The 21756-nt window shown below is 44.0% G+C and overlaps 3 protein-coding genes across 8 annotated transcripts in view; 1 reads left to right on the plus strand and 2 right to left on the minus strand.

Annotated features, from left to right (window-relative positions):
• Positions 1-5905: 5905 nt before the first annotated feature.
• SMN1 (survival of motor neuron 1, telomeric) lies at positions 5906-11254 on the minus strand. Of its 2 annotated transcripts, XM_083884607.1 has the most exons (9): positions 11206-11254; positions 10957-11028; positions 10735-10860; positions 10258-10458; positions 9733-9879; positions 8646-8717; positions 8028-8138; positions 7097-7182; positions 5906-6466 (listed from the first exon to the last, which is right to left on the minus strand). In XM_083884607.1, exons 1-8 carry the CDS (start codon positions 11242-11244, stop codon positions 7126-7128), a joined length of 825 nt encoding a protein of 274 aa, XP_083740733.1. In that variant the 5' UTR covers positions 11245-11254; the 3' UTR covers positions 5906-6466; positions 7097-7125. The 2 variants fall into 2 exon arrangements, with proteins under 2 accessions (XP_083740733.1, XP_083740732.1); XM_083884606.1 differs by having other exon boundaries at positions 5906-7182.
• A 1592-nt stretch (positions 11255-12846) lies between these two features.
• SERF1A (small EDRK-rich factor 1A) lies at positions 12847-17234 on the minus strand. Its single transcript, XM_083882920.1, has 3 exons — positions 17125-17234; positions 13888-13996; positions 12847-13358 (listed from the first exon to the last, which is right to left on the minus strand). Exons 1-3 carry the CDS (start codon positions 17129-17131, stop codon positions 13286-13288), a joined length of 189 nt encoding a protein of 62 aa, XP_083739046.1. The 5' UTR covers positions 17132-17234; the 3' UTR covers positions 12847-13285.
• Positions 17235-17695: 461 nt separating this feature from the next.
• The window catches only part of BDP1 (BDP1 general transcription factor IIIB subunit), a gene marked incomplete at its 5' end in the record, with an annotated part of 51997 nt that continues 47936 nt past the window's right edge, over positions 17696-21756 (plus strand). For 4 of the 5 annotated variants that reach the window (XM_083883956.1, XM_083883958.1, XM_083883957.1 and 1 more), the window contains one exon: positions 17696-17871. In XM_083883956.1, coding sequence (XP_083740082.1) covers positions 17696-17871 — 176 coding nt within the window. The remainder of the gene's footprint in view (positions 17872-21756) is intronic. The other variant, XM_083883959.1, reaches the window with a different exon arrangement.

Genomic DNA, 21756 nt, shown 5'->3' on the forward strand with positions numbered 1-21756 from the left:
CTAACATCTAATCTAACCCCGTTTTCTCTCAGTTTGAAGCCATTTCCCCTTCTATCACTACATGTCTTTGTGGTGTCCCTCTCCAGCTCTCTTGTAGCCCCTTCAGGCAATGGAAAGGGATGTAAGGTCTCCCAGAGCCTTATCTTCTCGAGACTGAACAAGTCCAGTTCTCTCACTTGTCCCTCATAGCATAGGTGCTCCATCCCTCTGATCATCTTGGTGGCCTCCTTGGCACTTGCGTTAACAGTGGGGGGCCCAGAGCTGGACGCAGTGTTCTGAGTGGGGTCTCACCAGAGCAGGGTGAAGATGCACACCCACTGACCTGCTGCCCATGCTGCTGGGGATGCAGCCCAGGGACACAGTCAGCTTTCTGGGCTATAATCCCAGCTTTGTTGAAGCTTGTGTTAAATTTGGGGTAAAAATTCGTGTATGAAATAATAATAATCCAATGTATAATAAGAACAATGTTAATAAAATGTAAAATCCAGTAGGAAGCAAATCGTTCCCCCCCCCAGCCTGCACGGCTTCAGTTGCGAAACAGGATAAGAATCATCAGACTAGACAAAGACTCTGGCCAGCCCCGATAAGAATCACTTCCTCGCCAATGCAAGGAGAAATTCCTTCTTGACGACGATGCAGATTTCATCAACTCCCTGGCCCGACATGCAAACTGAAATCAACATAAGACTGACCTGTGAAATTGACATAAGAAAAGAAAACTTCCCGGAATGGAACAACAGGACTTGACAAGATCCGGGAAGGCCATCGAAAAGAAATTCGGACTATTCAGCCCACCCTGGACACCTGGACTGCCTAAGGGCAGAAAAACCCTATAAAAGGGTGGACTGAAAGCTGCACCGGCGTGGATTTGGGCGTCTTGTACCCTGGTGTGCGGACCCCTGTCCACCCAGTGCGGCGCTGATATTCTCCTAATTTGTGGTTTTCTCATTTTTCCGGTGTTCGATGTTCTGTTATTAATAAATTGTCTTTTATTAATCCGATATTTGACGTTGCATTTATAACAAGCTGAATGAGATGAATGGCTGTCCTCAACTAGCATCTCTGAAAGCCACACACTGTTCTCCTGCAAAAAAATAGGTTTATAGGGAATAGGAGAAGGTAGGAAATTATTACGTTTTGAAAAGGGAGGATTACTGTTGCAGAATTTCTTAGAGGAATGAGGGCATGATCTATATTTGGAGTGAGGTTTGAGCTAACCCAGCCTGGGCCCCACACCAAGGCCAGCTGTGACTTCTGTGGAATTAGATGTTAAGATGTTAATGAGAGATAGTGGGTTTTCTTGAAGTCAATAGGTATAGTTATTAGTGTGAACACTTTAGCCACCTTAAGGACAAGTAAAACCACGTTTGTTTGCATTTTTCTCTGTACTGTATGCCAATGAGGCTGTAACTGTAACTGTAAACTATACAGAAGTGTATATAACCCGCCATTTTAGACTAAATAAACTGGAGAATGTAGCATAAGCCACATTGGCCGGATCTGCATTTGCTCCCATCCAACTTCCCATTATTTTAAGTGTTTCCCTTGCTTTAGATTACCCTTTATTTCTCCCCCCTCCCCTTCCTTTCCTGTGGGTGCCTTGAGTTTGTCAATGGAAAATTCCTTGTATCTCTAGAGTACTCATGAGACCTCTTACACCCTCTCTGGAGATGTAGTTTGCCTTTTCTGTTGATGACCTTTGTAAGCTATTGAGTTACAGAATGAACACCACTAGCAGGGTGTCAAGGGTTGAAAAAGTATCTCTCTGCTAGAACCTTGGAATTCTATGGAAAGGACAGGGACTTATGGGGAGGCAGGTTATGGATTTCACATGCAGTTCTGACCATTCAAATAACAGAAGGCACCTTTTGGTACTACCCATATAAAAGCTGAAGCTGAGTTGGAGACTTTCTCTTTTTCTTCCGTCTGCCGAGCAGGTCCCAGGTGGAGCCGAGCAGGGCCCGGCTGAGGCCGGGGCTGCCCCAGGGTGGCCGGGCCCGGCCGGGGCTCCGGGAGCCGCTGCCCCAGGGCAGGGCAGGCCGGGCTGCAGCTCGGCAGGGCCGGCCGCGGCTCTGGGGCTCCGGAGGGGATCGGGCTGGGCTGGGGCAGAGCCGTGCCCCGGCCCCCCTGGCTGCCGGCACCCCCGGCCCGGGGCGAGGGCGGGATCTCTCCCCCAACTCTGCGCTGGGCCTGACAGAGCGGCTGCCAGCGGCTCCGGCCTGCAGAGTGAGGCGCCATGGGGCACGGCTTTGGAACTTGTGCGGCTGCCTTGGCAGAGATCACTGACCACTGCAGGCCTGGGAAAGCTTTAACTCTTTCCTGACACAGATTGATATTTTAAACTCTAACCCCTTGTTGGGGGTTAGGTTTGTTCTTTTTTTATCTTTAAGAGTTTTTTCCCCATAAGTCACCAAGGAGACTAAGTGTTAGATACTTAAGAGTACTTGACCAAAACAAAGAGATGGCCAAAGCTCGGCTGGGGAGGTTTTTCCTTACCTGTTGTAACTCCAGAAGGGAGGGGGTAACTGCCTTCCCTGATAACAAGCTAGCTGTTAAAACCGGGTGGGGCATTGTTTCTTATCTCCGCTCAGTCTTCCACTGCCCCCATGGGAATATCTTCTGTTAATGGACCATTAAAGCTCACTAATGGCATGACACATTTCATCATCCTATTGTGAGATGCTCCACCCAGGGAGAAGGAGCCAAACCATTTCCACCTAGATAAAAAGGAGCCACAAGTGTCACCAGGCACTCCCGTGTTTCCATGGGAAAGACTGGACCCACCTCGGGACCCCTGGCTCCACAGGACCATCTCTGCTTCCAACAGGCCCACATCTGCCACTCCAGGAGGGCTGACTTTGGACTGTTTCCAACACCCTGACCAACAGGGTGTCAGGTTGTAGTTCTGACCCTGTCAAAGTTTTCCAGGATTGTTTGTTTGTTTCTTTGCTTATTCTTTTGTATTATAACATTTGTATTTTTAATATCCCTAGTAAAGAACTGCTATTCCTATTCCCAAAATCTTTGCTTGACAGCCTTTTAATTGCAAATTTATAACAATTTGAAAAGAGGAGGAGGGACTTACATTCCAAAGGAGACTCCAATCTTCCTGGGCAGATACCTGTATCCAAACCAAGACACTCTTCTCGGAGATGAGAGAAAAGGCTAAGTTGGAGACATGTAAAAGGACAATATGGAGATCTCAAAGTCAGTAGAGTGACTTTTTTTTTAAGTGATAGAGATGACAAGTTGCCTTGGTTCTAGGCTGAAAATCTCCTATGGATTATGGTAACAGGATAATCTTTTCAAACGTGGACAATATAAATTGGGGAGATGATTTGTGGATTTGAGCAAAGGTAGCTGTGATGAACTGAGTAAATATTTTTTGTGCCCCCATGAGAAGTTGAACAGAGAAAGAGGAGAAGAAGCCTTCTGCCAGTGAAGTGAGAAGACCATCTCTGTTCCCTGAACTGAAAAAAACCTTTTTTTTTTTTTTTTTAATAGCTCATTTTTAAAACGTACCACCCCAATTTGTGAAATCCATGGCTTAAAGGTAGTCATGGGAAAGGCCTACATGATATAAGAAGTTCCACAGATTGTCTGGGCAGGCTGCTTTTGTATGAAAGTTACCAAAGCACAGTAGTGACTTCTCTCTCTCAAAGACTGATTAAAAAATGTTTTGTAAGTAGTACTGATCTGGAGTTTTGAGTTTTGCCTCTTTACATTGTTTGTAGAAAATGAACAGTTTGTAGTGAAAGGGTTGGTTTTAGAAATTCATTTGTGCTGGGTTGTTTTTTTTTTTCCTTTCTTATTTTTCTCCTCTTAGTGTATGTTAATAAAATGTATCTGGCTTTGCTTCTAAGTTGAGCCTGCTTTTGCCTTTTTCCTCCCAAAAATCCTATCTCTCTTAGCAAACAAATTTGGCAAATGTAAAACCACCACACAGGGCCAAACCTGGGAAAGGAGCTTTGTAACTTTGCTGCTAGTTATATTAGCTTATATGTCATAGCTGTTCAAACTCTGTATTTCCAAAATGTTTTTTGAATGTAATTATTTTCTAGTAGAGTCTTAAAACTACCATATTATACATAGGCCAGGGAAAATGTTTTTTTCCTGTGAACAAAAAAAGTCTGTCTTATTATCTGCCTTTGTTTTTTACATGCATTTCAGTATATGTAGTGACTTAATTACAGGAGCCACATCTTGTAACCAGGGTGACCATAAGGCAAGGCTGGAAAGCTCATGTGATGTACTCAGGCCTGAAAGAGATTGCTGTGCTTGGTATGTCCAACTCTGCAGAGCTGATCTGATGTCTGACCTGCAGTGGCTGCCCAAGTGGGTGTTTTATTTGCTTTGTTCTGTAAGAGTGGCATTTGAACACTTGTAAACACACCAGTATCTTATACTACTAGGCACTGATACGCCTGCCAGAGTATCCTATATCAATCTCCTCAGCCTGAGTATCAATCACAATCCTCAAATGTGTACAGTTCAAAGTTCTACTATTTTTTTCAACCTAGCAGCAACAAATTTATTTTTAATGTACCATACCTCAGCTTCACTGTTTATTTGTTCACGTTTCATATAGCACCGGAGCATCTTTAAATCTTTATTGACACCTGTTTGATTTTGCAGTGCAAGTAGCAAACTATGGACATTTCCAGAAGCTCGGAAAGCTGTTAGCAAATCACTATGTTACAGAAATTTCTTTAGAATACTTGATAATGTGTCTGCTTTAAAAGAAGTGCCATTATCTGCATATTCACACATCAGATCACAGCCAGAGCAGCAGCAATGATGGATTTCATCACTGTTTCTTGATTGTCTGGTCCCGTGACAATAGCAAAGAGGGGTTGGCTCCTTGATACAGAGGCCTTTAAAATAATGATGAAAGATCTCTAGTGGAGGAGTTTAAAATTACGTTAGCATTGGGTTTTGCTCCTTTCACCACTTTTTCAAGCCTAGAAAAGTTTTAAAGTGTTAGGGTTTGGGGTTTTTTTCCCTTGTCTTCTTGTCTTAGTAACTACACACCTCCACTGCAAATAAACACTGTCCTGGTTCCAGCCAGGATAGCGTTAATTTCCCCAGCAGCCAGGAGAAGGCATGACTCAAAGTCCCAGATTATTCTATACCACCTCACATTTTCAATGGGGATGGAAGAAGGGACCTTTCCAGGTCACATATCCTGGCAGTGGTCAGCTGTTGTTGAGAGTTCTCAGTGTGGTGGGCACTCATGTACATCCTTTTATTAATATTCTATTCAGTCGTCTTGCTTGTAATTAAATCAGTTACAAGAATCATTTGTTTAAAACATAAACCACTTTACCGAAGTCAGAACTGCAGTGAAATTGTTGTAAGCTAGATTTTACTAGTGTTAAGAACTGATGAAGGCCACTTTTTGTAACAATGCCAGACACCAACACAACTAATTGAAGACGAGGGCAATCTCAAAAGATGATTTGGAAACAATTGGAAAAAAAAAAAGCCTTCAAAATGGCTTAGGTAAGTTATGAATAAGTTGATGAATAAGACTTTTTTTGCTCAATTACTTGTGGGAAAACTGATCTTCTGACACATGACCACAGCAGGAAAAGGAAGTGAAGTTCACACCTATATTTCCCTGAAAAGCAAACCACTGGCATTAACTAAATCAATGCCTAGTTTTGTGGCTACAGCCTCTATTAAGAGTAGAGTAAAATTCAGGCCTACATTGTAAGGGCTAAAACCTATGTTCATACTTACCTTTCTACAGGCTTTCCCTAATTTGCTTTCAGTAACGGTTATCAGAAAAAGGCAACATATCAAGGCTTTCTGCTGTATTTCAGCCATTCATCCAACTGAAACATGCCTATGGAAGCTCAAAATAAAAACCACCCCAAAACAAATTACATCCCTAAACTCAAAGTTTAAAAAGTAGAACTTTATTCACACATTTGAAACAAGACAATAGCCTTTCTGAAACCAGCTGTCGTATTTCATGATTCTAATCAGACCTGTAAGATGTCCCTCCTATTATGACAGTCCACTGTTTTCCATGTCAGTGCCACCAGTGGCCACTGTAACACACAATGCTGCTGTAACTCTCTCCTAAATAAAGATACCATAATTATTCGTTCTGGTGCTGCCATTCAGACAGAATGTCTGAGAAATGCAAGACATGTTGAGAGATAAGTGGTATTACATGGTAAATCCATCATGTGGTAAGAAGACTAGAAACTGCCTCAGGGAAGTAAAAAGTATTTTGTTGCTGCAGTGCTTTTGAAACACATTTGACTGAAGGTCTTTAAGAAATAGCTCATTTCAATGCACATTTAATTACTAGTCTGAAGTTATTTATTTATTAATGGGGACAGCTCAGCGTTAAGAAAATATTACGGCTAATTGTCTTGATAAAATTCAGTTTTTCACCATCAACCACCAATGCATAAGTGATATACACCTCTCAGTGGGAAAAATTTGTACCTGGCTTTAAAAAAGAAGCAAAAATTAGTATAAAAGAGCTTTTTGGTTTTAAACATACGAAGAATTACTCAATTGCACAGAAATTACATGTCACAGAAAATCAGAAAAATATCCCCCAGGAGAATATAGCTTTGTTTCATCAGGAAGTGAACAATACAGTGGAGAATTCTGGACAAAGCATTTCAAATAAAAGCATGGGCACTGAAGTACTGAGAACTGAACTGCTCAACATTACCAAACTGAATTTGTCCTGGAAAGAAAGTTTAGCTACAACCTACCATTCCATCTGTGTAAGGAAACACAGATGAAAAAAACTGCATTTCACTTACAACCTTTTGTTCCCAAAACAGCTCACTATGAACCATAAATAATTCAAATAAGCTGCACTGTTAATCCTGATGTACATCGATGCTGTAGTTAAAACTCTGATCAGAGGAATTTTACTTTCCTTCGTTCTAGCCACAAAAATAAAATTCCACAGCTGCTCAGAAAAGCAGGGATTACAACTGGCAGAAGTAGTCTTTACAGAGCCACAAGGATGGATGCAAGTCCCAAAGCCAAGAGGTTTTTGAAAGAAGTTCAAAACTTGACTGTATCTTCATTTACCACAAATTACCATTTACCATTTACTTACAATCCTTCAGAACAATCGTGGATATTCAGTTACTTTGCATGTGTTTGTCTCTCCAGCGCTGCTTCCATTCGGCTTTGTTTTAAACCCTACAGGATACAATTTAGTAAAATCTTGGTTTGCCAACATGCAGATAAAAGCTTTAGTTGCAGAACAAAAACATTTCTGGATAATATTTTTCAGTCCTCTACAAATCGCAAACAGTTTTTAACCTTCTTTGGAAATCAGAATGGGCAGTTTAAAAACAATAAAAGCCACAAACTACATGTCTTCTTTACAATTAGAGGCTATACAAAATACTTTTAAATATATACTTCTTGTTCAGTTGAAAGTAAATCCCCAATTATGTATAATCTGAAGCACCAAATCCCCCCTGTCCAACTTCCTCAGTGCAAAGACTTCATTGTGTCATTTTCTTTCTTCATAAGTGCACAGATGAAAACATGAATCAGTAACACAGGTCATAGATTTTCACTATGCTGACAGCCTCTACTGGACCTTTACAACGGCATGAAAACATTTACTGATGAACAATCATTGCAAAAGTGCTAAATCTGATTTCAAATGTGATACTACCACTCATACTGTAAGAAAATACATAGAGAAGTATTGAAAAATAAACGTATTTACTCCACTTGTCTACAAAGACAGAATTGGTTGTTTTAGAATGGCTGTAAAACAGTGGCTGTAAAAGTGCCTGACAGTCAAACGAAGTACTAGAACATCAACAATATATATATAAAAAATATGCTGGCTCGTGTGAATTCTACTCAATGACAATACTTATACAATACAAAGAACTCTTAAATGTAGTGACTGTAAATTAGAATAAGACACCTAAAAAGCAGCCCCCCGTATGGCTTCTTGCTGCAAACGGGAGCACCAACAGCAGTGCAAAATTACCAAGACACTTCAAAACCACTGCAGCACATACCAGGTAATATCCAGTGTGGTAACCACTCATGTACCAGGCTATCAACATGCTCCCCAATGCTTCGTCGTCTTCAGCAGTGTCTGGCCTCATGGGTGGTGGTGGAGGAATCAACTAAGAAATCAAAAGGAAATGTCTGTGTTTCAATAGTTCCCCAGATTAGAGAGCACCTAATTCTAAAAGATTAAATCATAAAACATAAAAATAGGAACATATACTCAGTTTGTTCTCTGAAAAGGAGTCAAAGATGGTGTTTTATTACATGAACACATGTCATTTCTAAAGCCTAGGAAAAACAAGACTCCCCAGCTTAACTGTACACAAAAGTGTTACTAGCAGAAAATACTATCTTCTTCAGTGAAATACTGTTAATATAAAGTGTAGTTTCTTCAAATAATTTACACTCTGTTCTCACCACTGTCACAGAAATGACTGCAAAACCGACCTTGTATGTCAGATTATCATAATATTTGCAGCTGAATGTGTTAACTAACACATGAAAAATACAGGCAAACAGAACAAATGTGTTCTGAAAACAAAGGCAGTGAGCACATTCAGTGAGAAAACCTGAGAACACCAGAGAACACCAATACCCATCTTCCCCATTCTTCTGTTACTTACTGGTGGTCCTGCTGGGAAGGGTGGAGGCCAGCAAGATAAAAATGATGGAGGTACCTTGAATTTTGATCCAGACTACGTGGGGAAAAAAAAGTGGAACAGTACAAATTAAAAGGGAATTTGAGGTATTAGGATTTGACTTAAGAGAGTTATGTGAAACAATTCACGTACCTTAAACAATAGACAACACACCCCAGCCATTTAATGAAAATACAGACAGTAGCTATTTCTGAGGCACATTCCATAACTTGAGAAGTACAACTTAGGATTACTCATGTCACTGAGGCAAACACTACTGAAACACGCCTCTGATTAATACAACATCTTTTAGTTTTCCTAAGTGGAAGTCAATGGTCACACTCTCAACAGGAAGAAACAGATCAAATAGTCACACAGGCAAACAGACAATTTCTCTGCTCCTGTGCAGATGGGGCATAAATTACATTATGTCAGTGAATGTCCTTAAAGAAAGATCTAGGTACAAATCAACTGATACAAAAGAGAAAATAAAACCTTATAAAGAAATCTTTCACAAAACCAGTAATATTTAGAAAACAAAATGCTGTGTTGTAGAAAACAACTACAGTATTACTTAGACTCCTACACAACAGGAAAACTGAAGGGTGTATCAATGCTCCACTCACTCCTAATTCAAGAGGGCAGCTACAACTAAGAGGCTCTATGACATGTGGACATCACCTTTAATGCCTTCAATGTCCTGTGAAGTGAAACATACCAACTTGCTAGAAAAAGAAAAATCTTAAACATCAACAGCACTGTCATTAATCACACCACCAGAATCCAGGGAACAGTATCTCTCTTTTAAGATAAAAGGTAATTTGAAAGCAAGGGTTAGCTAAGGACCAGAAGGTTTTCATCACTAGACAACAGCACTGCAGAAGGACTATACTGTGCCAGATTATTATAAAATGGCAAACCAACAGATACTGACATGCATATCTGTACATCCCTCCTCAAAATGCTGCTAATTGAATTCTAGACCATGATAAATATCATACTGTCTCAGGATTTACAATAACACCAGGCTTAACAATCATACATAAATTATTTCAATTAAGGTTGAGCTTACCTTTCCTAGGCCTGGGACTGGCGGTGGTGGTGTGGGAAATCTCAAGTTTTGAGGGGAAAATCTTGCTTTTGTGTAGTTGTTTTTGTTTCGAGATGACTGGGAAGATTTTTCACTTTCATCTGTTGAATAGGGAGTCTCATTTTCATTCTAGAAGACAAAGATATTTTTATGAAATGAACTAAGAGTTTGCAACAAGCAATTTTAGCGTGAAAAAGCTTGGTAAGTCCCATTCACACCATTCCCTCTCTCTAGCCCACCCAGTCCAACTCAGGAATAATTTTATCTGCCCACCATTTTAGCTATATTATCTTTCACTGGTGAATTTCTTCTTGTCCCCACCCTTTCTTCCATGCTGAGTTCAAGAAGCAAAGGGATGCTTTCATTCCCTCCATCAGTTTGTGTCTGTTTACAGCAGAATTGTGCATCGCTTCTCACTCTGAACACCAACAGCGCCACCAATTATACTAAAATAAGTTAATTCTCCTGCTTTTGCATTTCTTTACAGAAGAATGAAAAGTCTCTCACCTCCCCAGAATGCCCCATCTCATTTACTGTTTCATCGCTGGCTGGAGGAAGTAGATCAGACAGGTTCTGCTCCTCCTGATTTCCATATCCTGTGTAAGTGACCACGCACGTGCCTCTCTTCTGGTTGATGGAGGCAATCGTTGCTAGATACAAATTACCATCCTCAGACCAAACAGCACTGCAGCTATCACCAACCTTCCACTGCAACAGAAGCAAGAGAAACGTGTAAATACCAACACCAACAGCTGGACAGAAGGTGCCTTTTCCTAAACTACTTTTTGTCCAGAAAGATGGACCCCACCTACAGTGTTCCCTCTGTATTTACTGAAATTCCTATACGTCACCTAAAAATAAAGTTCATAACGTAATCACACCACCACCCCAAAATGTTATTCTCAAGGTAATGAAGCAGCTGCTTCGGAGTACATAAGTACAGCATGCGGTAGGAGCACCACTGGCATTTACAAGTGAGACGACCTGTTTCAAAGGCGCTGTATTGTTCTTGTTTCTATTTCTGTTCTTTTTATGGCTTTTTCTCTTTATCACCAGGCGCTGCTCCTGCTTGTCTGAAGGCTCCGAGCACTCCCCATTCTTTAAGGCATTCTTAGGGAAGAGAAAGGAGAAACAGTAAATGCCAATCCAGCGGCCTCAGCCCCGGCCACGATCCAGGATCCAGCCACGGCCGCGCCGACTCCTCACCTTGAAGGAGGCCACCGCCTTGTCGTACGCCTTGATGAGGGCCGTGTCGTCCCAGATGTCCGAGTCGTCGCTCTGGGGATGCCACACAGCCTTTAGCGCCATCGCCAGCCCCTGCCTGCCCGGCCCCGCTCCCACCTGCCCGGTGCTCCCCTCACCTGCCCGGTGCCCCCGCCTGCCTGGTACTCCCCTCACCTGCCCGGTGCTCCCCTCACCTGCCCGGTGCCCCCGCCTGCCCGGTACTCCCCTCACCTGCTCGGTGCCGCGCCGGAACAGCACCCCGTCCGCCATGACCGCGCGCCCGCCGCGCATGCGCCCAGCCCCGCGCCCGCCGCGCTGCCGGAAGCGGCGTCGCCCCGCGCGCCTCCCCGGGCCCGCTCCGGCGGGAAACGCGCCCCGGCGGAACCAACGGCGGGCGAGCAAAGGAGCTGCTGCTGTGCTCGGTGCTGGACTCCTCAGGACAGCAAAGACAAGAGATACTGGAAAGGGTGCGGCAAAGGGCCACAAAGATGATTTGGGGTCTGGAGCAGCTCTTACGAGCAGAGGCTGCAGGAGCTGGGCCTGTTCAGTCTAGAGGAGACTGAGAGAGGGTCTCATCAAAACATACAAACACCTCTAAGGCAGGTGCCCAGACCGTGGTGCCAGACTCTTTTCAGGGGTGCTCAGCAACAGGACAAGGAGTAATGGCCATAAACTAAAACACAAAAAGCTCCACCTCAGTGTGACAAAGAACTTACATTGAGGGTGGCAGAGCATGGAGCAGGCTGCCTAGGAAGGTCATGGAGTCTCCCTCTCTGGAGACATTGAGGCTCATCTGCTCCAGGTGACCCTTCCTCGCCAGGGCACTTGGACTGGATGAGCTCCACAGGTCCCTTCCAACCCCAACAATTCTGATTCTGTGAATTTGCTTAGTTTCTCACTAACTGCTGGTGTTATGGTGCCAGCACCAGCTACGTTTTCCTTCCAACTCTCCTCAAGCTGTCCCAGGGGCCTGTTAACCAAAAAATGAATGCACTTAGATGGAACAAATCTTAGAAAACAGAGGCTTCAAAAGCTCTTTCTAGAGACTGAATCAGTTGCTGAGGAATACAATCAGTGCAGGCAGCTCTGGGCGCAGCTGCAGGGGGAGCCCAAGTCACAAGGCTGTGAATTGCCAACCCACAGCCCAACAGAGGGCACAAGGACCTATGCCACCAGCCATCAAACTGAGACACAGCAGGAGCCAGGACCCACCTCTAGCCTGTAAGGGTATAAAAGCCCAAGGTTTTCTTTGTTTAGGGTCCTTCCACAGAGGCACTGAGTTGAGCTGCGACTTTGATATAGTTATTGCACCAAGATTAAATTATACTAAAGATCAGGATGTATGACACTCTGCTCCAGGAAACCTGGGGTTGAACGGGTAAGGAGTCCAGTCTGGTCTGTGAGTGTGAGGGGTGTTAGCTACAAAGAGGCCTCACAGCCCCTTCGAACCCAGCTCAGGTGGTGCAAATGTGACTGCCAGAGTGGCTTCTGGATGGTCAGATGAGGAAGTTTCCTCAAGTTTTCCCCTGCTTTTATTCCTGAGACAGGTTTAAGCAGTAGTTTCAAATAATTTCAGGATCTGCTTCCATTGGATCTCAATGTTGAGCCTGCACCTTCTGTAACTTAGTATCAGGACTCAACTTAGTCACTTGTACACCAACAAAGTCTGCAACTAAAGAGGCATCTTCTTCTACAGGGCAGACTTAAATTGCATGTGACAGTGCTTATAACATGCATTTCTTATAAACTTTACACATCATATTACACTTACATTCTTATACTGCATTTCTCCACAAGATTATCCATTCCTTATCTTCTTGATAACTTCTTAGAAATCAACTGATATTGAAGCATTACCATTTCAGATTAGACAGCATTTCATGCAACATTTTATTGTAAAAATATTTTGAGATTTACAGTTCAGATCTCTGCAAGGTTAAGCACATTTTATAAGTGTGTTCCATTCTGAATGAAGCTCTACTTTCAAGAATTCAGGCAACCAAATGTGGTCTAACTGCAGATTCAGAAATTCTGTTACTGGAACCACTAAGTAAAACTAACAAATGCAAAAGCTAGAATAAAGCTATTGCTTGGTACTTTTATTCATACACATGCAGAAGAGTGTAGTCAGTTTTGAAAGAGCACTGTAGAGAACTAGGCCTATAGTAACCAGAAAATACTCTTAACTAATGCTAGTTGAACATCTCTGCACAATAAACATTTAATCATTTAATGGCCAGACACTTTTATGAATGATCTTATAGATCCTTCTGCTTCATCAGGGCACTCTTATCTTCTTCATAGCAGCAGCTCATTTTGCTCCTGCCTGCAGAGACTTCCTTTCATTAGCTGCTTTTTGCTTTTGCTGCATGATTTCAGAGTCCCTGTGAAGAAAAAACAGTTGGATATCAGAAACTGGCTCCCAATTTTTCTAAGCAGAATTCCCTGCCTTTAATAACCCCCACCAGAAGAAGGAAAAAAGATCAGCATAAAATTTCTCAGTTAGACACAGTGTTTTTATTACCCTGGTAGTAAAGTTTTTCAGTGCATGCATTATTTCATAAGGCAGACAATTTACTTGATTAGTAGACCTCATCTAATTATTTTGGTTTTAGAAGTAAAGGACATAAGTGATCAAACATTTTTAAGAAAGCATTTCACAATCTTTTACTGTTTGCTGTAGGCAAAAAGGTCCTCAAAAAAATTAAAAAGCTTTGCAGGACTTAATAATAATAAATCTCTGTAACAGCAGATACAGCACAATTTTATCCGCGATTTATGCTCTGGCAAGTGATTTAGCCAATGAATAAAAAAAGTATTCAAATGCTGTGTCAGCTAAGATACTGGATTCTTTCTGACCCACTTTCCTCTACTTTTTCTGCCTAAACATTTACTCAACTTTGAGATTTTTACCTCTGTTTCCTCTGAGAAGCAGACAAGCTATCTTCTTTTCTTTTGCCTTTGTGGATTTCCTGAGTTTTCTTCAGGTTCTTTTGGCGGGCAAGTTCACGCTGGTTCCCACCTGCAAGATAATATACAGTTAAACAAGTACTATCACTTGTTCTTTTCCACACAGTCTATCTGCGAAAAAGTCTGTTATAAAGGCAGTACAGTTTGGCACAATGTATAGAGCAGGTATGGTCATATCTTCTACCTCAAGTGTCCTCTCCCAGTGTAAACAGGAGAAATTAAAGGCTCACAGTTCCAAAATTTTCAATTCTATACATCATATTTAAGAGATTAACAGAATTCTAATATTCCTTGCAGAAACCAAATGTAGTTTGCCATAAAAGACTGAGAGAAAACCATCTTGCCAACAGGCTGGGCAAAATTATGCCAGTAACTCATCCAAAGAGGAGTCATTCACTCTCAAATAGATTCCAGCATTCAATATAGCTTGCAAATTAATTTTAGACTGAAAGATGCATTGAAATTGATTACACTCAAATACTATTGAAGAGGTAACCTCAAAATATTTTTTTAATTTGAAATCAAGTGCAGAACTTAAGCCTGGGCCTTAGCAACTGGGTGGCATTACTTCCAACAAGAGTGAAAAGAGTAACATTACTTCCATATGTATATAAAGACACAAACCCACATCACTGTCAGTAGAGAGGACACTTCTTCAGGGAACAGACAGCTTTCCCCACGACTACCAACAAGACAGAAATGCAATCTCTTTGATCACATGAAGTTCCTGAGGGGACAACATCAAAACTATACACCTAAATACTCAGGGTCTTCCAGGCACTGGCCACAGAGTGCAAACTCTTCTGCATTAGCTGGCAATGTCTCCTCAGTATTCTCTTCCTTAGTTCTATTTTGCTCCAATCTGTCAGACCTGGTTCACTGGCTTGGTAGTTCTTCTTGCTCTATTTCTTTTGGAATGACAATGTTCCAGATGTGCTATGCATAATCATTTGTGGTGTTGAACTAATATGATCAAATTCTTTTATGCTCAAAAATGACAATTCCATCTCTCCATAATTTCTTTTGTGTCTCTTTTCAGTCTCTCTACAGTCTTAAGACTGCCTATGCCATCTTTCAGTCTCAAAGTCAGAGATCTCAATCTTCAGTGCCCGTAATTTCTGGTCTTCGAAAGCTTCTTAGGACAGGTCACTTTTAAACAACAACCTGCTGGTATGATCGACCACTTTGTACCCACACCATTTCTGAGCAGACAAAGGTACCTGCAATGTCAACAAGTAGACGAGAACAGCCCTGCAGGGGTTTGTGCAATCTTCCCAACAGCCTGAGGACTCTCCGGTGAGAGAAGCCAGAGATCAAGCGAAAACAGCCCAGTACGACTGCTGCTTCCCAAGGGCTGCTCCTGTCTTGGAAGATATTTTTTTTCCGTGACAGGACATTAGGCACTACCTTTTGGAAAAGCTAAGGAAACTCTTACTCATCATCCTCACTAGCATCCTGTCCCCAAAGTCCATCTATAAGAAGGGCAGCTGTTTGTTCAGAGGCTGAAGCAAACCAGCTGTCTCTGGCAGTATTAGTTTTGATTAGAACTTGATGACTCATGAACAGATGACACATTCCAGCCCATAAATGGTTCCTGAATTTGGTGGTGATCAGGAGGCAAGAACATTCATTATATGAACGACTGGGCAACAATGAAAGAGCTCTTCTACAGTACTTTAACAAAAAACAAAACAAAACAAAACAAACAAACAAAAACCCCACAACAAAACCAAACAAAAGTATCTTCTTTTATCATGAAGAAAACGGAGAGGAAGTCAAAACAAACACTGAAGCCAGAGTTAACCTCCACCCCAAACCTCTCATACTTCCTTGTGAGCAGTTACTCTCCACCTTTAACCTCCAGATCTTTGTTGTTTCCCAAGCAAACACTGAGCACGGGCTCTGCAATTTTTCCATACACACGGTAAGGTTTGAAATTTAGGAACAGAACTCAATTGTATCACTGAAAAGCACCCGGCAAGGCAAAGCAGAGATGGTAGAAAAGCTGAGCAATACAGAATGCACACAAAGCATAGAGTACCAAACAACTGTCTGAAGAGAAACTTTTACCATCAACGCTTCCAAGTATACATTGCCAAGGACCATTTGGCACCATTACTTCACCTGTGCTGAATAATTATCTCTACCTTCAGGAGAACCACTGGTGCTTTCCAATATCAGCCTAATCTTCCATGAAATTGTCCCAACAAGACAACTCAGTTTCCTGAAATTCAAGCATGAATTGCCACAAAACTCTGCCACCAGTACACTCCTCCTGCTTATACACTTTCATACATTCCTCCCATCCTGGCCTGCTTGTGCAAGACGTATCCCTTAGTTCAACCTGCCCTTGCTCTTTCAACTCCAAGAGAAGAAAACCGCCAGCAAAACCCGCAGATGTGCCTCTTTATTATGCTCTGTGCAGAACCTGTTTACGTTCCAGGTCTTCAGCTGCACTTCAGCAGCAGTGTGCCTTCGTAACTGTATTTTTGAGATGAATGTGAACGCACAGCCTCAAAACTGTTATTTTTTTCGAGCGAATGTGAAAGCACGACCTCAATTAAACACAAGGAGTTTCTGTATTGCCAAACATAAGAGGCAGAAGGCACAGGAGGAGCATCCTGGGTCCGGTTCACTGTTCTCCGCCATTTTAGAGCGGCGGTACCAACGCTGCCGTTCCTCAGCATCAACACGGTGATGGTTCACCGAGTGCTCCTGCCCTTCTAACAACAGCCTCAACAGCCACAAGTTAGCCAGCATAGTATTCAATGTTCAGCACTGATATAAGAGTCCTTTATTTTCAGTCTGGGCGACTATCGGGACTGAAATGGAGTGCTGTTTCAGTCCATCATCACCTTGGTTTCTCCCCCGGTCTCGCCACCGCTGCACCGCCAGAAGGCGGAGGAGGATGTTTTCGCCTCCAGCTTCGGACGACGGCAGGACGTGGGAAAAAGCCTCCTCCACACGCACTCACCACCGGCGAGATTTCGCTGGTGGGATGCCAAGTCCGCAAAGAGTCAGACGCAGCGGCGGCCGATTCCCGGCCTCCGGCCCAGGCACGGCCCCCAGCCGGACCGCCCTCGCTATCGTGCCCACGCCTGGAACCGACCGGGGCGGCGGCCCAAGTCCCACTGTCCGCTTCGCTACCTGACAGGCTCTAAGCCAGCCCCCGGTACTTACGGGTCATGGCGAGACGCTCAGGCCGCGCAGCACGGCTACCGCTACCACCGCTACCTGACCTACAACGCCCACCCCGCTCGCACCGGCACGGCCGTCTGGTGCGCCCTCCGCCGCCGCCGCCCTTTATACCGTCCCGGCGGTTACTGACGTCACGGCGCCGCGCGGGCCCAGCCCAATCAGCGGGACGCGCACCGCCCCGTGGGCGGGAGGCCTGCGAGATTCTGGCCGTGCGTCCGCCCTGGGCCCGGGAGTACAGGAGGGGCGTGGGGGCTCTGGTGTAACAGGCTGTGTTCAGGGGCAAGGCAGGCGCCTGGAAGGCCGCCGAGAGCCGGCTGAGCCGGGGGCTACGCGGCTGAGGAGCTGCTGGGGCGTTAGAGGTGCCTACGCCGCCCTTGTTGGTTACCCCTCACAGGCTCCCCCCTCGTGCCCCTCCTCCCCCGGAGTGCGCACGCTGATGACGTATCGGGGCGCGCGGCCGGGGCGGCACGCCGTGGGCCGGCTGGGCTCCCGGCACCCCCGGGCCGCCGCCGCGTGCTGCTGACGCCCCGAGCCCGCTCCCGCCGCCGCCGCCATGTTCCGGCGGGCCCGGCTCACCGTGCGGCCCAATGTGCGGCCCCCGGGCAGGGCCGTCGCCACCGGCTCTGGCGGGGGGGACGCGGAGCCGCCGGAACCCCCAGGTTCGGACGCCCCGGCGGCGGATAGAGCAGGGACGGCGGCAGGATCGGCGGATGCGCGGTGTGCCGAGAGGTGAGTCCCGCCGAGCTCGCCCCGGCAGGGCAATGTCGGGCCGCCCAGCAGCGTTGGGCCGCGGATCCCCGGAGCAGGACGGGCCTGTGCAGGGCGGGACCCGGCGGAGCCCGGGAGGTAGCGGTGTCTTCTCTAGTGCTGGTTGTCTTGGCCTGTCACCGTCTGGTTATCAGACTGGGGGCTGCCTTGTCCTGCAGACCTCGTGGAAGGGGCGTACGATCGGTGCCCGGTGTCTGCGCCTCCGCGGTTGTCAGACAAGGACTTCGGCGTGTTGGACGCGTTCGCAGCCTAAGCTGAACTCGCGTTTCTTCACTGCCATTGTGCAGCCTGGATTAACATTGGAATGGATTGCTCAGAGAGGTGGTAGAGTCACCGTCCTTGGAGATACTTATGGAAAGACTGGACATGACATTTAGTGCCATTGTCTGGTTGACAAGGTGGTGTTGGGTCATAGGTTGGACTCGACGATCTCGAGGTGTTTTCCAACCTAATTGATTCTGTGATTCTGTAAGTTAAGACTGCAAAGGAGTGGCCCAGTGTGGTCTGACACTAGTTTTTTTTTTTTTTTTTTTTTTTTTTTTTTTTTTTTTTTTTTTTTTTTTTTTTTTTTCTGGCTTCACAGCAGCCAGGAGTAGTCCTGGTTTGCTCTGTGCAGCAATTCTTTGTGCTCTGTAACCAGATGAACTTGATTTTGCATTTCTACAGCATTTTCTCTTTTATATTCATTTCTTCATGCATCGGCAAGGGAGGACTTCCCGTCTTTTTGCAGGGTTTTTTGTGTTCTGGGTTTTAAGTGCTTTTTATTATGATGGAAGCACATGGTAAATTTTGCTTTAGGACTGATCCTCCCTGAGGACCTCCCTGTTGTGAGTTAAGCATGGTTGGTTGCTAAACCCCATGCAGTTTATTGCTTGCTCCCCCACACCCCTGTCCCTCCCCGCCTCGTGAGATGGACAGAAAATCTAAATGGCAAAAGTGCAAGAAAAGGTGTGTCAAGATAGAGACTGTTCAATAGATAAAGGAAGAGCTGTGCTCATATGCAAAGCAAAATTAGGAATTCATCCACCACTACATGCAGGTGTTTTACTGTCTCCAGGAAAAAAGCTCGCAACATTTATTTGGGAAGACAAACACCTTAAGTCCAAATGTCCTCCTTTCTTTCTTCTTCCCCCAGCTTTTAATGAGGAACATGATGCCAGATGGAGTGGGATATCCTTTCAGCTGTCCTGGCTGCTTCCCCTGCCAGCTTCTTGCCCATCCCCAGTGTGGTCAGGCGTGGGACAGTTTGAGAAAAGACCTTGGTGCTGTATAATCATTGCTCAGCATTACCTGAAAACATGGGTGTGCCGTCAGTGCTGTTGTGTCACAAATCTGAAACAGCACCATGTGAGCTACTGTGAAGGAAGTTAACTCTGTCCTCACCAAAGGCAGTACAGATCAGCGTTTTGGGACATTTCCTCAGTCAGATAAATGTTCTTCAGAACAACAGTCACACTTCTTTTGTACAGTTGGGTTTGAGTCTTTCATAGGTCTTTCATAGTCTCTGTTCTTTTAGTTGAATCTTGTCCCTTATGACTGTCTGATGAAAGAGTGTTAGTCTTCTGTCTCAGTAGGCTGGAAATTCAGGTATCAGAGTAGTTGGCAATGGCATGTCTTCAGAAAACCAATGCTGCTTTTTATTCAACTTGTATCTTACATCTTTGCTTGTTTTGCATTGTGCTTCAAGGATGCCATTCTTTCAAGTTGTATTTATAAAATTTTTATGTTACAGGATCACCTTACTGGATATTTTGCTATCTATTTCTTTTTAATGGAGAAATTTTTACTATTTTTCATTTAGGTGTTACTGTTGCTGTTTCAACAGAGTTGTTAAAGACTTTTGTGTTTGTAATCTAGCGGGTGCGTCAGTGTAATATAATTTTAAATTTCAAAACTAGATATCAGTGCAACTCTGATCTATTCTCATGGCCTAAAAATAGGCATTTGCCATATAACCTTCTGACAGGGTAGCCCACCTATCTGACCAAGGGAAGCCAGTTCATGTAATCTTTCTAGATTTCAGTAAAACTTTAGAGACTGGCTCTCACAGTATCCTTCCTTCTGGACAAGAACATCTGGCACACATCTGGATGAACACGTCATGTTGGGCACAAAGGATTACAATGAATGGGGTGACATCTGACTGCAGACCTGTCACTTATGGGGTTCCACAGGGCTCCATCCTCATCCCTGTGCTCTTCAACATCTTCATAAATGACCTGGGCACAGGAATCAAAGATATATTAAGTAAGTTTGCAGGTGATACAAAATGGGAGAACCTGTTGACTCCCTTGAGGACAGGGAGGCCCTGCAGAGAGACTTCAACAAATTGGACGACTGGGCAAACACCAGGCATATGAAGTTCAGAAAGGGAAAGTGCTAGATTCTGCACCTGGGGTGGGGCAGCCCTGCGTGTAAGGACAGACTGGGGAACAAGAGACTGAAGGAAAATGACCTGGGGGTCCTGGTCAATGGCAAGTTGAACATGAGCCAGCAGTGTCCTGGCAGCCGGGAGGGTCTCCTGTGTCCTGGGGTGCATCAGGCACAGCATCACAGCCGGGTAAGGGAGGGGACTGTCCTGCTCTGCTCTGCTCTGGGGCAGCCTCACCTCAAGTGCTGGGGGCAGTTTTGCATATCACAGTGTAAGACAGACATTAAGCTGTTAGAGACATCCAAAGGAGAGCAACAAAGATGGTGAAGGGCCTTGAGGTGAAGCTGCGTGAGGAGTGGCTGAGGTCACTTGATCTGCTCAGTCTGGAGGAGGCTGAGGGGAGACCTCATTGCAGTCTACAGCTTCTTCATGAGGGGATGTGGAGGGGCAGACCCCAATATCTTCACTCACAGCTGCTCAAGTCTGTGTCTGTAGCATCAGTCACTTTATTGTTTTGTTTTGTATATACTGAATAAGTTTTGATAATTATCAGGGAGGGGAAAATTTTATAAATGTGAGAATTCTAATTTTGTAATACACTTTCTGTTAAATTGTATTTAACCATTCAGAAATCCAGTGTTGCACTCAGGTTGAAAGCTCCACATAACACAGGTGGTATAGAAGAGGTGAATGAATAATTACTTCATTGTCTTCTACTGTAGAAAGAACAGTAGGTATTGAGTGGAACTTGCAGGGGATCTCATTCAAAATACATAAATAGGCACCATGTAGTAAACCCTCTAAACTCTTTGCCCATGGGTTTTCTGTACTGAAAATGCGTATGAACTCACGGTGTGGGACAAATTGATTCAGCCATTTAACAGAGGCTGCTAAATGCAAGCCCATCATCTGCAGCATTTGCCTGAATCAAAGACAGTAGCTGGAGAGAATTTTGAAAAGTTTCACTGTATGTTTATGCTTTTTTTATATTTCTTGGAAAGCATTTTCTTCTCACCATTTTTAAAAATGTGTAAGTTAACCATGGGTGTGGTTGTCCTAATGTACAGAAACAAGTCATAGTTCCAACGTAAATTAAAAAAACCTCTCTTTATGACTTAGTTATAATTATACTGCACTCTTATTATGAGCAACAGCCATGAAGCTGAATACTGATGGAGTCAGCAGATTTGGGATGATCATAATGGTTGGCAATTTTACTTGCACTTTGAAAATTATTTCTGCATAAGTGATAGAAAAATACTTACATACAAATTTTTCCAGGGACATTAAGAGTTATTGAAATGTTAAGTGTGATCAGCAGTATGACTGCTGAAGTTTTTCTGGAAGTCACAGTTTATTAACACCTGCTTGCAAATGTGTTACAGGAATGTTCAGTTTTACTGTAATAAAAGTCATCAAACCACCGTTACATACAGCTTTGTTAAAGTGTTTTTAATATGTTGCCTATGTTATGT

Source organism: Zosterops lateralis (genome assembly GCF_965231275.1).
Source record: "Zosterops lateralis genome assembly, chromosome: Z".
Lineage (NCBI taxonomy): Eukaryota > Metazoa > Chordata > Aves > Passeriformes > Zosteropidae > Zosterops > Zosterops lateralis.

What these genes read in the sequence shown, in the direction of transcription:
- SMN1 (XM_083884607.1), bottom strand. Translation starts at nt 11,244, where the DNA reads ATGGCGGACGGGGTGCTGTTCCGGCGCGGCACCGAGCAG. An exon ending in TCCGGCGCGGCACCGAGCAG is followed by an intron (nt 11,029 to 11,205) that starts GTGAGGGGAGTA and finishes TGGCATCCCCAG; the next exon opens with AGCGACGACTCGGACATCTG. An exon ending in AGGCGGTGGCCTCCTTCAAG is followed by an intron (nt 10,861 to 10,956) that starts GTGAGGAGTCGG and finishes CTCTTCCCTAAG; the next exon opens with AATGCCTTAAAGAATGGGGA.
- SERF1A (XM_083882920.1), bottom strand. An exon ending in GCTTCTCAGAGGAAACAGAG is followed by an intron (nt 13,359 to 13,887) that starts GTAAAAATCTCA and finishes TTTTCTTCACAG; the next exon opens with GGACTCTGAAATCATGCAGC.